The sequence below is a fragment of the Pteropus medius genome, unplaced genomic scaffold (genome assembly GCF_902729225.1).
Source record: "Pteropus medius unplaced genomic scaffold, Ma_sr-lr_union100, whole genome shotgun sequence".
Taxonomy (NCBI): domain Eukaryota; kingdom Metazoa; phylum Chordata; class Mammalia; order Chiroptera; family Pteropodidae; genus Pteropus; species Pteropus medius.
The window spans coordinates 4,823,405-4,840,141 of record NW_024345600.1 but is presented as its reverse complement, the minus strand read 5'-3'; the positions used below and the strand labels follow the sequence as shown (position 1 = coordinate 4,840,141).

At 36.9% G+C, this 16,737-nt stretch overlaps 1 protein-coding gene across 1 annotated transcript; it reads left to right on the top strand.

Moving 5' to 3' along the window:
* The first annotated feature begins 330 nt into the window (after positions 1 to 330).
* On the top strand, positions 331 to 10,186 carry NANOGNB (NANOG neighbor homeobox). Its single transcript, XM_039874319.1, has 4 exons — positions 331 to 370; positions 5,230 to 5,567; positions 5,671 to 5,750; positions 10,093 to 10,186. Exons 1-4 carry the CDS (start codon positions 331 to 333, stop codon positions 10,184 to 10,186), a joined length of 552 nt encoding a protein of 183 aa, XP_039730253.1.
* The last annotated feature ends 6,551 nt before the right edge of the window (positions 10,187 to 16,737 follow it).

The window sequence follows — 16,737 nt, the reverse complement described above, 5'->3', positions numbered from 1 at the left end:
AGTTTGACTTAAATTACCTATTAGACATTCAAGCAGAGATATTGAATTGGGAGTTGGATATACACGCCTGGAGATAAAATTCTAAAAGTAATCACCATTTGAGTGGTATTAGAAACCTTGAGATTGGATTAGTGAGGCTAGGGCTGTATATATACAGGAGATAAGAGATCTAGGGATTTAGTCTTGAGTGACTCAGTAGGAAAGGGGATGGAGAGAGGTAGGGAGAAAGAAAAAACAAAAAAAAGGGAAACTTTGTAAAACCGGCCATTGATATAGATGGAAACTCAGAAAGTATGGTGTCCTGGAAGCCCTGAGAAAGAAATTTTCAAGATGGAGAGAGGCCCTGATACTTCAGAAGTTCCTGATACAGGTATTGGGAATTGATCATTAGATTTTTGCAGTGTTAAGTTCATTAATTTGTGACTTTGACAAGAGGAGCATCCATAGAGGTTGGATTAAAGGCTGGACTGAAGTAAATTCGAGAGAGAATGAGAAGGAAAAAGTTATCGACATGTAAATAGCAAATATGGAGAACTCTTAAAAAGTTTTGTTGTAAAAGAAAATGAAGAAATGGGGTGGTAACAATAGAGGGATGTAGAATTCAAGAGTTTTTTCCCCCTAAATTGATAACTACAGTATGTTTATATTATAGATGGAAATGATACAAGGAGAAATGATGTAAATAATCATTTGAACCACACGAATTTGAAAGCTGCAAATTTTAAAATAGAATTAGTAAACTTAAACTTAAATAATTTTTTAATATGACTAAGCAATTTAACTCTAGTATGGTCTACAGTTAAAGTCTATGGCCATGCCACCCTGAACATGCCCAATCTCGTCTGATCTTGGAAGCTAAGCAGGGTCAAGCCTGGTTAGTACTAGGACAGGAGACCACGTAGGATACCAGGTACTGCAGGTGTTAAAAAAATTAAAAAATAATAGATAAATAAAATAACTTTAGTATGGTCTATAATCCAGGGCTCTGCAAGCATTTCTTTTAATTGAGAGAAAATGTAGAAACCATAAAATTTTCTGTTAAGTGTAAAATTCAATGTTTTTTCTTTAGCGAATTCACAAAACAGTACGATCATCACCATTTAATTCCAGAACATTTTTTTTCTCACCCTAAAAAGAAAGCTATTAGCAGACATTCTCCGTTTTGTCCTACCCCAGTCCCTAACAATCGCTAACCTATTTTCTGTCTCTACAGAGTTGCCTAGACTGGACATTTCATAAACAGAATCACACAGTATATAACCTTTTGTGTCTGGCTTCTTTCACGTGCCATGTTTTTAAGATTTATCCATGTTGAACATGAATTAGGATTTTATTCCCTTTTTGTGGTTAGATAATATCTCATTGCATGGATATACCATACTTTGTTTATCCATTCATCAGTTTATGGACATTGGGGTTGTTTTCATTTTTTGGCAATTAAGAGTAATGTTGCTATGAACATTTACATAATAAGGTTTTGTGTGCACATATGTTTTCATTTCTCTTGCATGTAGTAGCTAAGAAAGAAATTACTAGGTCATATGGTAACTCTATGTTTAACTTTTAAAGAAACAATATTTTCTGCCTCTATTGAGATGGTCATATGGTTTTTGTCCTTTATCTTATTGATATATTACATTGATTGATTTTCGTATATCGAACTAACCTCACATTTCTGGGATAAATCTCACTTGGCCGTGGTGTATAATCCTTTTTATATGTTGCTGTATTTGGATTGCTAGTACTTTGTTGAAGATTTTTGCCTCTATATTCATAAAAAATATTAATCAAGTTTTCTTGGAATATCTCTAGTTTGGGCATCAGAGTGTGATGGTCAGTTTTATGTGCAATTTGGCTAAGGTACAGACCCCGTTTATTCAAACACTAATGTAGGTGTTGCTGGTATTAAGGTATTTTTCAGAGGTGATTAAAATCTATATCAGTTGACTAAAGAGAGATTATCCTAGATAACCTGAATAAACCTGATCCAATAAGTTAAGGCCTTAAAAGGTGAGTTGAGACTTTCCTGAAGAGAACAAATTCCACCTGTGGAAAAGTGCCAGCTTTCCTTTTCTGAAGTCTGCCTTGAGGATTTCCAACTTGCCCAGAGAATTCCTACAATCGTGTAAGCCAATTTCTTGCAATAAGTCTCTTAGATATATCTCCTACTGGTTCTGGTTCTATAGCTTAACCCAGACAGATAACAGGGTAATTAACACTGGCCTCATAGAATGAATTGGGAAGTATTCTTTTCTATTCTATTTTTTGGAACACTTTGTGAAGGGTTAAATTATTTAAACATTAGTAGAATTCCCCAGAAAAATATCTAATTATGTGAGCATTTATAAAATTTATTTTTTAATCTCAGAAATTTATTCTATTATATGTATTAATCTGAAGTTCTTTTATCTCAAATGTACCCTTCTGTGTTAGTATTTATTGACCTATTTTATACTTTTTTTTTTTGCTGCGTTATATTCCATAGTATAAAATATGAGCTTTTCTTTCAGCTTAGCAGGGCCAACCTTAAATCCTAACTACAAATCTTAGTAGCAGTGAAAGTTTGGGAGTTTGGACTTATTTATTTATCTATCTATCTACCTATCTATCTATCTATTTATTTATTTATATTTGAAGGATTTGGATAGAACTATGGATTAAATTGAGATTTCTAGGTTTATGTTCTTTCTGTGATGCTCCCTGTTCTCCAACATCTAATCTGTATCCCCTTGCAGGTTCTCAAGTTTTCTATTTTTGATTCGTTTTCTTTGCTCTGTTTCCTTTTGATAAACCTTGATCTTTGACATTTTGTTAAGAAAAAGTAAACGAAAATACAACAAAACACAAATTTCCATGATTTTAGTAGCCTGACCATAGTATGCCTTATTGCAGTCATTTGTAGTCAAAGATGCTCAGTGAAAATTAGATTTTTTTCAGTGATAACAGAGTGTAGGTTTAACCACAGCAGATTTGAAAAGTTAGATGAGAAGAGAGGTTTTATTATACAAAGAAAATGTAATCTTCTGAGGCAGAAATGAATGAACATGTGCGCGTGTGTGTGTGTTTTATATTTTTCTGCCTGCCAATGCTTGGCAATTGCAATTAAGCAGGCTGTGTGCACTGCAGCTAATTAGAGAAAGCAGGTTCCATCTAAAGAGGACAGAGGACAAGAGCCAGCCAATTGTTGATTACATGGGAATTTAGGCCCACCAATTTCAGATTTTTTTAATATGGAAATTTGAATTTTGATGTTGAATCTTTTTATTTTTATTCATTCACTTATTTATTTATTTATCTATCTATTTATTTATTTATTTACTTACTTACTTACCTATTTATTTATTTATTTATTACGCCTACAGCACCTCGTCTTCCTAGGTGGTCTCCCATCCAAGTACTAACCAGGCCCAACCCTGCTTAGCTTCTGAAATCAGATGAGATCGGGCACATTCAGAAATCTTTTGATTTTTAAATGTTAGCCATACATTCAAAATTTTGCTTAAAAAAATTTCACAATATAAAGAAGACATATCTGCTGAATTCTGCCCACAGCTGCCATTTTGTAAACTCTCACTTAGTGATCTCATTCATTTCATGGCTTCAGTGATCTTCAAAGGTAAAGTAAATTCATTCTATCCACAATCAGACTCAATAAGTCTCTAGTGTTCACTGGCTTCATGAGAACTACTGTTTATTCCCATGGAGAAAAACCTAGAAAACTAGTAGTCATCACACTTTCCTCTTCCTCACAACTATCCCCCAGTTTTCAGGTGTAACCTCAATATCTCTTGGTGCCATTTACTTCTCCATTTTTTCTTCCACCCTCCTATTCTCTAAAGCCTAAATCCATTACCATCCTAATAGCTATCTAGCTAATGGCCCCCTTGTCCGCCATTGCTCCCTTCTCAGCTATTCTGTCTAGGCAGTCAGAAGCTTTTTTTTTTTTTAAATTTTTTTCAGAAGCTCTTTAAAATACAAATTTATTTATATTAGTTTCTCTGTTTAAAACTTCACAAAGACTTACTATTGTCCTTAGCTAGAAGACCAAATTCTTTAGCTTTATAGAGGATTGCCTGGTATATGTATAATTGTTCAAATTATAATTAAATAAATGAATATATAATATAATTTTTTAAATTATGAAATCAAGAAAAGAAAAATTCCAAAGTGAATAAATTAAATAACGAAGAGGAATAGTGTATAAAAATGCAACTTAATTGATCTTAGCTACGAATTTTGAGTTAAAATTTGATTCAGGATTATTGATTTGGGTCTCTTGACTGCCAAAGGTAAAAGAGACACACGATAGTACATTGAAAAAATACATTAGTTTTCTAAGTAAAGGTTTTCCATGACTTTTAAAAATAATAATATACATATTTAAAATCTGAGCAAAAAATAAATAAATAAATAAGTGAAATCTGAGTATAAATTTAACTTATGATTGTTGCGAAAAAGCACCTCAATTACAAAAATAAAATCACTTCTGGAATGTAAGTCTGAAATTACATCAATTATATAAAGAAGAAACTTGTCTTCCTATTAAGTGTACAAGGAAAATGTGTATATATATCAAGAAACATCAGTTTTAAGTCCTAACAACTTGAAAAGAAGGGGGAATAGAACCAGAGTGCTTTAGAGTAAAAGGTGATAGTATTAGAATTAATAATTATGCTAGGACATGAGCATATGTCAGGACGATCCTGGGAAAATTGAAACGTATGGACAAATTTCTAAAAACTATATATCTTACTAAAATTCTCTCAAGACGAAACAGGAAACCTGAATAGTCCTTTAAGTAAGGTCGCTCGTAACTTGTTTATTTCAAAGTAACTTATTTTTGATGAATTCACATTACAAGGAGATGTATTAACTTAATATATAGCCCTTTTCCTTAGTATGTGTTTAAATCTATAAGGAAATTATTTTCAAATTGTTGTTTTCATGAAAATCTTCACTGATAGGCGGTGAACACACAATGCTATATGTATATGCCTTACTGTTGAATAGTACACCTGAAATTTACTGGATTTCTTTAACCAATGTCACCAAAATAAAAATAAATTTAAAAAAAATCTTCATTGATTTTTATTAACTTTTTCTTTCCTCTCTGCTTTCCATCAATGTACAACATTGCAATTTTATGAGAATTAAGTATATTCTCACACTGAAGAATGTTGACTATGATCTGAAAGCCAAACTTAGCTGTAGTTTGATTTCATTCTACAGCTCTTGCTCTACAGAAACAACCATTTGTGCCTCGTGATCAAAATCCAGAGCAATCAAATAGGAATCATATTGAAGATGAAAGACAGGAAAAGAAAAAAGAGAGAAAAGGAGGAGGAAAAGAAGAAAATGAAAAGGAAGTAGAAGAGAAACTGGAAGAGGAACAAGAGACAGAAGAGGAAAAAGAATTAAAAATGGAAAATGATGAAGAATATCCAGAGAAAAGATTAGTCAGTAAACCTCTCCTGGACACTCTGTGGGCAATGTTTAAGTTAAACAAATGTCCCACAATAGGAGATAGTCTATCACTTGCATTTACATTTAACATGACAGAAAAGCAGGTATGACAACATATTTCTTTACTGATGGAATAGCACTATTACTCATATAAACCAATATCCCTATTCTTGGATTAATCACCTCCCCCACCTCATTTTTTTGCAGATAAATCAATGGTTTTTTAAAAAGAGGAAGAAATTCAATAAAGAAATGTATAAGCAGAAATATAAGAAAAAGCGCAAGAGGTAAGAATATTTTATATATAGAACATTAAGTAGAAAAGAAATAAAAAAGGAATATATTGACTTTTGGAGACAGTTTGTATTCACATAGTTACTGGATATCGCATAAACTTTTTCATGTTTCTAGCCTGTGAAAAAGAAATAGTTTTCACTCTGTCAACATGCAAAAACGCATATGCATACATAGACATGCCACTATTTACCATGTAGTCATATTACTAAATATACAACCACAGCCACTCGATTTTTATTAATCGTAGTATAGAATTGCTAATATTGTCTTTTTTATTCCTTAGGTACTAAATATATTTGATGCTTGTCTTTTTTTTCTATTGGCAGAACCTTATATATTTCAAAAGAATTAAGAAAAGATCGTCAATATTTTTCATACTGTATATAGAATGTTCATAAATTATTTACATACATTTACATACAAATAGTTATGTATTACCTCACTTGATCATCACTCTAAACCATAAATAAGTAAACTAAACTGCTGGGAAATAATGTGATTTCATCAGCAAGTACCAGTTCCTAAATATGTACTTTCATCTTTCAGCTATAAATGCTATGTGCTTTCAGTTATAACCTGGGAAATATTCTAGCTATATCGGTTTGTGTATCATATGTAATGCTTTATACACCCAATTTTCTCTATTAAAATTTCTATTGAAAATATTTAAAATTTCTTGTACCTTCACCTTCATAATTTCTTTACCTCTTTGAAATTTTTAGGATGATCACTTTGTTCTTCAGTGAAAATTTTTTTCAAATTACCATATTTTGATATATGTTAAATATATGACTGTGTTATGAAATATTTTACATAACACCATTCTCATGTGTAAATGGAGTTCTGGGAGGATAAACAAGAAAATATTAACGATTGTTAATTCTGCAGAGAACTAGATGAAGGGAATGCAAAGGAATTTCTAAATATTCTTTTTACACTACCATTTTTATAATGTAAGCTCATTGATTTTGTTTAAGAAAAAAAAATAATGAAGAAATTACTAACTTCTGTGGATATGTTCAGAGAATAAAAAGGAAAGCCACTGTAGAATCTAATGGATTTAGCGCATTTTGCAATCTGTCACTAGATCTCTAACAGGCCCCTTCTGACTTTTGTCTACAAACGTAACTACTTCTAGAAGGGTAATTTTCATCTGTGAATGTGATGAAATGAGAGGAGTAGGGTTATTTATATTTTGCAAGAGGAATTTTATGGATGGGCCGTGGATAAGGAGAGAAGGAAAGATGACACCAATGGACATGAGAACAAGAGAATAAGTTGGAGGTTAAATGAGAGTATGAAAAATGATTAATAAAGAAACTTCAGATTATTATATACCACTACTCTTGTCACTCCCCAGAGTTAGTTCATCAAAGATTTTGACATTGATGTGGTTTTTACAATTCATGTGGATGTTCCATCTAACACCTAAGCCTTATAGTTTAATTTTCTAAAACTCGCTGACCTTCACCCACTTATGACCAAGATCTAGACCTTGTTGTCTAGTTTATTTCATGCCAGAAATCTCTGAAGTCCAAATCCCTTTCCCTACTTTTTTCCTGTTCTTCCAATTGCTTTCTATTGCCTTCCCAAAGCTTCAGTGCAAACTTGTGACGAATTCATGATTTGACGCCTCAATTTTCTCCTGATCTAGTAGCATCCTTCTGGTCTCATTCTGTTCTTTAAAGTCTGGATTATGTAGTTAGTAACCTGAATTACCATCTTACCTCAGTTGTCTTGCCCTTTTGTTTTTCCACACTCCTGGTGAAAACTTAGCCTTTTTTGAGCCTCAAAATACCCCTATACCAGATACTGACGGTAAAAATCAGTTTTTTTAAAAAAATCACAGAAAAGAAAGACTATGTAGGTCTTTCTGGTTATCTATATTGATGCCACCAGGGTGGAATAGAGTCATAGATGAGGTCAGAGTTTATTATGCACAAATTATTTGGTAATTCAGAGTAGTAGTTTTGAGGTTCACATTAAAGGCTATATCAAAGTTATGAATTTATTATTATTCCATCCTTTTTTTAAAAAAAATCTCATTTTACATCCTTTTATTATCTTACCCTTCTTCAACTCAGACATCATCACAATCCACCAAAACCTTTCTACTCATACCTTTCTCTCGGCCTACAAACATGTTCAAGTCCCTCTGATTCTAAAAATAAAAAACCCAGCCTTGCTCTACTATCCTGTTGGTTTGTAATCTTGAGATGTCAACCTTTCCTGGGTGAAATCTGAAACCGGCCCCATTCAGGGAGAGCAAAGAGAGACTGAAGAAAGGCAGACCACTCCAGATTGGTGGGTGGCAGGTTTAAGAAGTGAGGGAACGTACTCATACGCCTTCTCTTCAGTGGCCTCAAGACAAGTTGATCTCTGCATCCATCCACCAGAATCATAAATCTATATAAAACCCTTAACTGTTCAGTCACATATACTGTTCAGATGGTCTCAAGGACACATATCTCTCAAGACCGTACCCTTGAAAATAACTCCTACTGTGTTAACAGTAGGCAGAATGTAAATCCCAAGGGGAGGGGAGGGGAGGGAGTGAAGAGCCTCTGATTTCCAGGTCTAGCTCAAGGGTCAACCAGAAGTCACATCCTGGAACACTACCCCTTGTGACTGACTCTTATAATCTTATATGTCTCCTCTTCCAAAATGCCTTGAACGGTCAACAAGGGATTTCAGTAGCATGGAGGTGGTTCGTTGGTGGCTATGTGGCTGCACTGGAGACAGATGCCACAGCAACAATATAGGTACATGCAAGAAAAAGACCAGATTAAGATAACAATTCCCAAACTAAATAACAGTTTTTTCCACCAAGAGCCCCATAATCCAAAACACGGATTTATTAAGTCCCCTAGGCTAGAGGATGGATCACTCAGGTTGTTTACTTGGGTCCCCATGTGATTTAATAAAGAGGATACTTTAGTAGACTCATCAGGTATGAACACATAGCATCCTGTTTTGGTAATAGCACAAGTTCCTCCTAGGGAGGACAGCTTTTAATGATGTCCAAGTCTATCCTATTTTGGAGGATAGTTTTTCTCATTAGAGACATTTCAGTGTTCAGTAAAGACAGGTTTTATACTATCATTTAAGTCTTGTTTAGTGAGTTTAGTAAGGGCCTCTGGGTGTGCTCAAATGTTCTCCAGGCAAATGGGACAAAGACAGCAGCCAAATGGTCACACCAGTGGGACACAGAATGTTCCCACTTGGCCTTGAGGAGAGGAGGTCGGCACTTCAGGAACTCATTCTAGTTGTGCATACTAGACACGTTGGCTGGGGGAGGCAGCATTGTCGGGGGTGAGGAGATGGACTCGGGGAGGGATATGCCAGATCCCCACCTTCTCTCTTTCAATGGTGCATGTTCCTTCCTAGGTATAGCATGTTTCAACAGCTCCATCTCACAACAGGACAACAAGATCCCAGTGGAGACTAAGTAGTTCCCCCTCACCCAGGAGTACAAAGTAATCCAAGCATTTCAGTGGGATGTCCCATTGCAAACTCCAGTAGACATCGTTTTCCCCAGGCCTGATGGGGCTCAGTGTTCTCAGATCCATGGTGGGACTCAGGGCAACGGCTGCTTCCCTCGACTTTCATTCCTTCATGGAAGGTGCCATGGCAGCTGTCCCCAGGCTGCATGTGGGGCAACAGGCCCTCCTGGTTGATCATTCAAATGCATTAAGGTCTGAGACAGTACTTTAGTCCACCCCACCAAGGTGGTTTCACCTGTTAATGATTTGATCTGATCTGCTGCATTTTTCTTTCCCATTAACCCTGCTGTTTGTGGGTTATAGGGGAAATAGAACCTTTAGTGTCATTCTTTTGCTCAGTCTTGCATATCATAACCTTTGAAATGTGACCTCCAATCCCTGTCTATTTGATGAGGGTGTCTGTACATGATACTCAGCTTCTCTAAACCCCTAATGGTGGCAGCCTGGTTTGTACCATGACAGGAAAGCTTGGCTTAGGCCAGATGCAGTGTCCACACAAACTAAGGCATATTTAGAACCCTCCAATTTTCTCTTGTAGGTAGGGGGCCAATATCAACTTTGCCAATCCTTCACCAGTTAGAACAAAGGTGGATGGCCCCAAACTCCATTGGCAGTTGCCTTGGGCATTGTTTAGAAAACACAGGACATGCTTTTATTGAATTAACCAAGTCACTATATTTCAAGGGCAATTTAGCATCCTTAGCAATATGCCATCCCACCTGGGCCCTACAGCAGCTGCTCTTTCTATGCACCCAATCTGCTGGATCCACTGGAGGGTCATTTGCTAGGGCTCCTACTCAGGCTAAGGCATCAGCTTCCTGATTTGCAGGGAGTGTCAGTGCATTATGAGCCGGAGTGTGGAAAACAGTGAGGACCTCCTCAGGCCCTTGCAGGCGAACGCAATGTCCCTCCACACATCCTGACGCCACAATGGCTTACTCATGATCATTCACCCGTAGGCTTCCCACTGTCTAATTGATAGGCTTAATCCCTTTAGAACAGCCCAGTTGTCAGTGCAAAAGGTTAACATCCAGGGCTCTTGAGTGTTCACCAGCCAAAACCACTCTTGAGTTCAGCACGCCAGCTGCTGTGTTTCATTCCTGTTTCCATCCACATGATGTCAGTGTTGGGCTGAATAGTGACTACAGTCCTTGTGGCTAGATTGCCCCAACTAGTCCCATCTGTGTACCAGGCATCAGTGGGAATTTTCCCCGCACCCTCTCTACAGGCTGCAGCAGCTGCTACAGGAATAGGGGCAAGGGCATCTGGAGGGTCTACATACTCTACAGGGCCTAGTAGCATCCACATTTCTAGCAACAGTGGGCTGGAGCACAGGGTGCTCCTCTGCTGCAAACAGACATGCCATTTAGTCAAAGTAGGACTTTGAGCCATGGCGGAGATGTATCTAATGGAACATATTCTCAACCTACCCTCTGAAAGGAAGGGAAGTTCTTAAGAGGGTATGCTGTTCCTTTATGAGAGGCTCTATACTGCCAGGAGCTGTGGCTCTATGGGGGCATATTGGGTTTCCGTCCCCTTACATAGCTAGGACTAAAATCCTAGGGGCACTCTCCCTCTCTGTTGTCTCTGCCACAGTGCCCAACCCATACCATCCGAAGTCACAGACACAGCTAATGCAAATGGTAGCCCTGTTTGGGAGATGCCCAGAGCTTTAATCTGCTTCGCTAGTATTTTTGTCTTCTCAAAGCTGGCTTGCTGCTCTGATCCCAAGTCCCACATGTGCTCTTTCTTTACCAGGTGGCATAAAGGACAGAGGCACTGTGCCAGGTGGGGGATAAAACTCTTCCAAAATCTCTTATACATTCTTTGAAGTTGAATAAGCTTGCAGTTTATCAATTATAGCTTCTGGGACAACGCGCATCTTACCCAACCAAACAACTCCCCAAAACTTTAGGGCAGTGCCTGGGCCTTGAATTTTCTGTGAGTTCAGCTCCCATTTCCTCCCTTGTAGTTGTTTCAGCAAAGTCTGTTGAGTGTCCTCAGCAGAGGTAAGTCTTCACGAGTTAACAGTTACCCCCAATGCAATGCGCTCATTTTACTGACATGGGAAAGGAGAACAGGGGCAGGTCTCTACCATTTCACGACATATTGTGGAGCTGTGCAGGGGGCCTTGGGGAAGCGCTTGAAAAGTCCACTATTGCCTATGCCTCTCCCACATGAAGGTAAAATGATCTTGTGACTCAGTGGCCAGGAGTATACTGACAAAAGCATTTGCTAAGTCCAGTACAGCAAGGTACACTCCTAGGACCATGGCCAAGGTATCTAAAATGGTAGGGGCCTCTTATGGATGGGGGTATCTTATGGATGGGGGCACGACCTTGTTCAATTCTTGATAGTCCCTGGTCATCCACCATAAGCCATCTGGCTTTTTCACTCTTTTCAATCTGCTATTTCATTCCCAGTAAAAAGTAAATGCTTTTTTCCCATTGGTTTTCATGTTGCAATTACTGTTACAACTCTCTTCAGTTGACTTTAAAACACTTTTCTCCAGAGTCAGCAAACTTTGTCTGCAAAGGGCCAAGTAGTAAATATTTTAGATTTGCAAACTATATGGTCTCTGTGATGACTATTAAACTCTGCTCCTGTAGCATGAAAGCAGCCATAGACAAAACATAAACAAATGAGTGTGGCTGTATCCCAATAAAACTTTATTTAAGGACACTGAAATTTGAATTTTGTATACTTTTCACAAGTCAGAAAATGTTAATCTTTTGATGTTTTTCCCTTAATCATTTAAAAATGTAAAAATCATTCTTATTTCATGGACCACACAGAACAGTAGCCAACCAGTTTGCCCATCCCTGGTCTAGTTTATTGCTTTAGTCTCTTAATGGGTCCTGCACCATCCTCTTCCTTAGTTCCTCTTTAGCTGTTCTTATAAGACTAATTATATCATTCCCCACTTAAAAACCCTTCGGTGGTTCCACTGCCTTTAGTGTAAAATCCAAACGCTTTAGCATAAAATAGATCTGTATAATCCAGTTCCCAGCATCATCTCTACCCATATCTACACTGAACGAACCATGCATAGTCCCCAGTAGGTGACAGGCTTCCTCATGCTTGCTGCTTTTTTCCTACTGCCTGCTCATCTTTACAGACAGAATTCAAATACCATCTTTTTATGATGATGTTCCTAACTCATTTCCATCCACAATAGAAGTCTCTCCTTTGTACCCCTGCTGTTATTCACATATATTTATACCACGGCGCCAGTAACATTTTCATGCACTCATTTGTTTGCATGGCTTCTTCTCCATACTATACTGTCAAATACTTTGGTATATGAAACATGCATAATTCATTTCTTTCTCCTAACACCTGACACTTCAGAGATGCTTAATAGTTGTTGAGTGAAAGAATGAATGGATTCCCCCAAATATAGAACACATAGAGAAGATAATAATAGCTAACATGTATTGGGCACTTAAAAAATGCCACATACCTTTCTGATCAGTTTGTATGTATTACCTTACTTACTTGTCCCTTACATAAAGGAAACTGAGGCATAGAAATGTGAAAGTACTTGTCACATAACTAGCAGATGGAAGGGGGATTCAAATTCAGGCTGTCTGACTTCATGTCTGAACCACAAAGAATTTGACAAAGGTCTAAGAAACTTGGATTTCAAGATTCCTGTCTTTAACCCATTTGCATTTGTCCTGAGAATACTCACTGGCAGTGGTGCAGTGTTTATCCCAAGATAATTCACGGATTACAGTCCTAACCTTACCCCCAAAGTTTGCCACAAAATGTCTCGCTTTTATTATTATTTTTGCATCGCTCTTGTATATCGATAGTCTTGAGAAGCAAATGACATTATTCTACTTATAGCATTCTGTTTTTAATAGTGGTATTTCCATTTACAAAATATAGTAATTCTCAATTGCTGAAAATGTCAAATCCTAGAAAACATACAGTTGTTAGCCGAAGATTCATTTGATGAATCCAATTTATGTATACATTTCTGTTACATTAGGATTAGAGACAACTTCTGTTTAGAAATAACTCTAAGAACAGTTTTTATATTTTATTTTCACATTGAAAACTAGTCAGATTTGTTTCAGACTCAAAGAGTGTGTTTATGTAAAGTTAAATTAATACTGGCAGCGAGCTGCACTTTTTTTTTTTTTCCTAAATGTGAAATGGATTAATAAAAATGCAAGCTGGAAATGCCTTCCATCTTGGTCTGGATGGTTGTATATACATAAGTAAAAATTCATTAAGCTGTATAACTTGACATTTGTTCCCTTCACTGAATGTACGTTATTTCTCAATTTTATTAAAAAAAAAAAAAAAGCTATACCATATTTCTCATTTTACCTGACCCTTTCTAGTACCTTTTTAATTTGAATTCCTCAGAGACTTTTTTTTTTTTTTTAATTGGGACAGAACATAGCCTTAATCCCAGGGAAAAGGTCGTTTAGAACTAATGGGGGGTCTTGTGGGGGAATGGAAAGTTTCCTGGTGAAATACCTTAAATAAGATACCTTTTTGGAAGTTCCTCCACCAATCAGACACTTTTTTTTTTTTGACTCTCTGAAGTAATATAGTACAAGTGCATATGCACATGCTTTTGCACAGCAGCGTTTCACCTATTTTGAAATGTAATTATTGTATTGGCTAATGTGTCCCCTGGTATTTCTTAGATGTAAACCATTAATAACATGATCTTTTCTAACAGTTTTTTGAGGGATGCTTCTTGATTAAGTGGGTAATTTTAAACACCTCGTTAAATACAGCTAGAAAATAAAACCAGTTTGTAAAGCCACATTTGCACATGATGCCAGCCTCACACATTTGTGTATCCCCAGAAACCCAGGTATGCCTCACCATTTTGACCATCTTTAATAAAATTATGTTAAATTTGAAAAAAAAATTATTTTGAATTCCTTTTTCAACATCATGCTATTTGCCTTAGCTTTGAACTTTTCTTTTACATGATTAAACTTATTCCTGGGTAACAGGAACCTCTTGCTCCCCTTCCTCTAATCCCTTTATAATATTAGAATACTCTAGCATGCTGAAATATTTTAAGTATAATATTTAGATGCCTTATTATGAGGATTAACAGCTTTATTTCATCTCACTATCAGCAAGTTAGAGCAACTAAGGCACTAGATTTTCCCCTTTATTCTCCCCACCACCACCCTCAACTCACCTTACTCCACTCCCACAATAACCTACTTTCCTAAATTCTTCTTCCTCATTCTCTAACACCTACTGAGAAATTGAGAAGCCTATTCTTTTCTGGGCCATAACAACACCTTGTTCCAGAGCAATCTTAAATGTGTGCTCAGCTTTGGTAGGCTTTCCCAGATGTTCTTCCTCTCCCCTGGGGACTAGACTGAACGGGGGCAAAGAATCCCTTTTTACATCAGGTCAAAGATGCCTTGAGGGTAGGGCGGAAAGGAGGGAGTGATGCCCTGATATCAGTAGCTCAGGGTCAAGACTCTGACGATTCAGTCTGATGGTTTACCCTTTAGAACTCTCCACTAGAAGACCTTAGAATTTGGTACACGTAATAATTTAGGCCTTAAATATAAAAAACCTTTTAGTAAGATCTGACAAATCTAAAACTGAACCACAAGGAAGAAATTTGTTTTTTGTTTGTTTGCTTTTGAGAGTTCTTGTAATTCTCCAATATTTTGAATATCAGTGTTTTTGCCACTAGACCTGATGGATTGATTTATTTAATAAATATGTATTGAGCATTTTCCCTACTGCCTACCACTGTATTCCAGAGCAGCACTTCTCAAAAGTTAGGGCACATAAGAATTAGAGATTCTTAAAAGACAGATTCCTGTGCCCCACTCCCGGAGATTCTGATTCAATAGTTCTGGGGTAACACCCAGCCCAAGAATTTGCATTTCAAACAAGTTCCCAGGTGATGCTGATGTAGCCAGAAAAGAGACTATGCAATGCTAGCACTAGGTTATAGCGACAAGCCAGGCCTTTGAGAAGTTTTTGTTCCAGCCAGGTCCAAATGCACCCAAAAAACTATGACTAAAATGCAATGACAACTGCTGTGGAAGGAGCTGGGCACAGAAGAGGGGCACCTAATTCATTGGGAGGAGAGGGACTATAGACGATGACGCCTGATCTGTGTCTTGAAAGATAACTAAAATGAGCCAAGCAAAGAAAAAGGAGAAAAGCAATCAAGAGAGGAGACTAGTTGAATAGAATTTGCCAAATCTTGAAATTGGCTCTAAAGGCAGGCAGAGAGCAGACTGTGAGTTTACGTAGAGAAGACTTAAGCAGAGGGAAAATATGGCTGAATTTGAAATAAATTACTCCAGTGCACAGTTTAAATGGTAGAAAAAATGTCAATGATGTCTAATGTATTTTCCCATTAGGTGAATCTTTCATTGTACTTCAAAACTTATGCTCATGATAAGGTTATTGATGAAACAAGATTAATCACAAGTAAATTAGTAAAACTGGATGATAAATACAAATATGTTATGAGGGTTTATCAGGTTGTCACTATGTAAGTTTGGAGTTTTTCATAATGAAGAGTTTCTTTTCGAGGGGAAAAAAGTGTGTGCTCTTACAGCTATAAAAGGTAAAATAAGTGAAGAATATACAATGTAATTCTATTTGTAATCTCTTTACCAGCAGTTTTGTTGGTTGAGTGGTCAGTCTTTACAATACAAGTAATTCGAGAGCAATCTAACTCCCAGAAAAGCCAGAAGGAGTATTTGTTGCAAATTAAAGTTGACCCTTTTAAAAGCGCTCCACACTGATTGAATTCAGTTTAGGGGACCTGAGGCAAGGAACATTGTTGTTTTCTAAGAGTGTAAACCCAACCTAGAGAGCCGTTAGAAACTGGTTATTCACATAAATAGTTTGCAAACCAGGGAGACTTCTGGGGGAAACAAAGTATGCTTCCCTAGACAAGAGAAAAGTCATCTTTTATAGAGAATTTTCCCAACCACTGTTCCCGTTTTGGTCCATTTTATGTAAATGAGGTTTCTGAATTGTACGGGGTTTTTTTGGTATACAATTTGTATAGTGTTGATAGCACAGGGCAGGTCTCAGTCAACTAGTCAAAAGATGAAACCAGGGCTTCTCTTCAGTGGTTGACTGAGACATCATAAAAAAGCAGGGCACAATGTGGGAAGCCAAGAGTTCAGTCTGAGGTTCCTCCTGGCACACAGAGTACATGCGAAGCCCCTGCCCGCAAATGACTGCTAGACTCTCATCATTTGTAAGTTTGGGCCCTCGGTTAACCATGGAAAGTCCGTCTCAGCAGATAAATTCCTTTTCAGGGTTCACGTCAAATGAATTTTTCTTCTCTGGGTCCGTAAATGTTATTTTATATATCACACTGAAGTAAAATTTAATATTTAGATGGCTCCTACCCTCTATTTGCTTACAGATCCTTAGATGTCATTTAAACCCATTTCTTCATTAACGAATAACATAGAACATCTACTATTTGCTTGGTACTGTT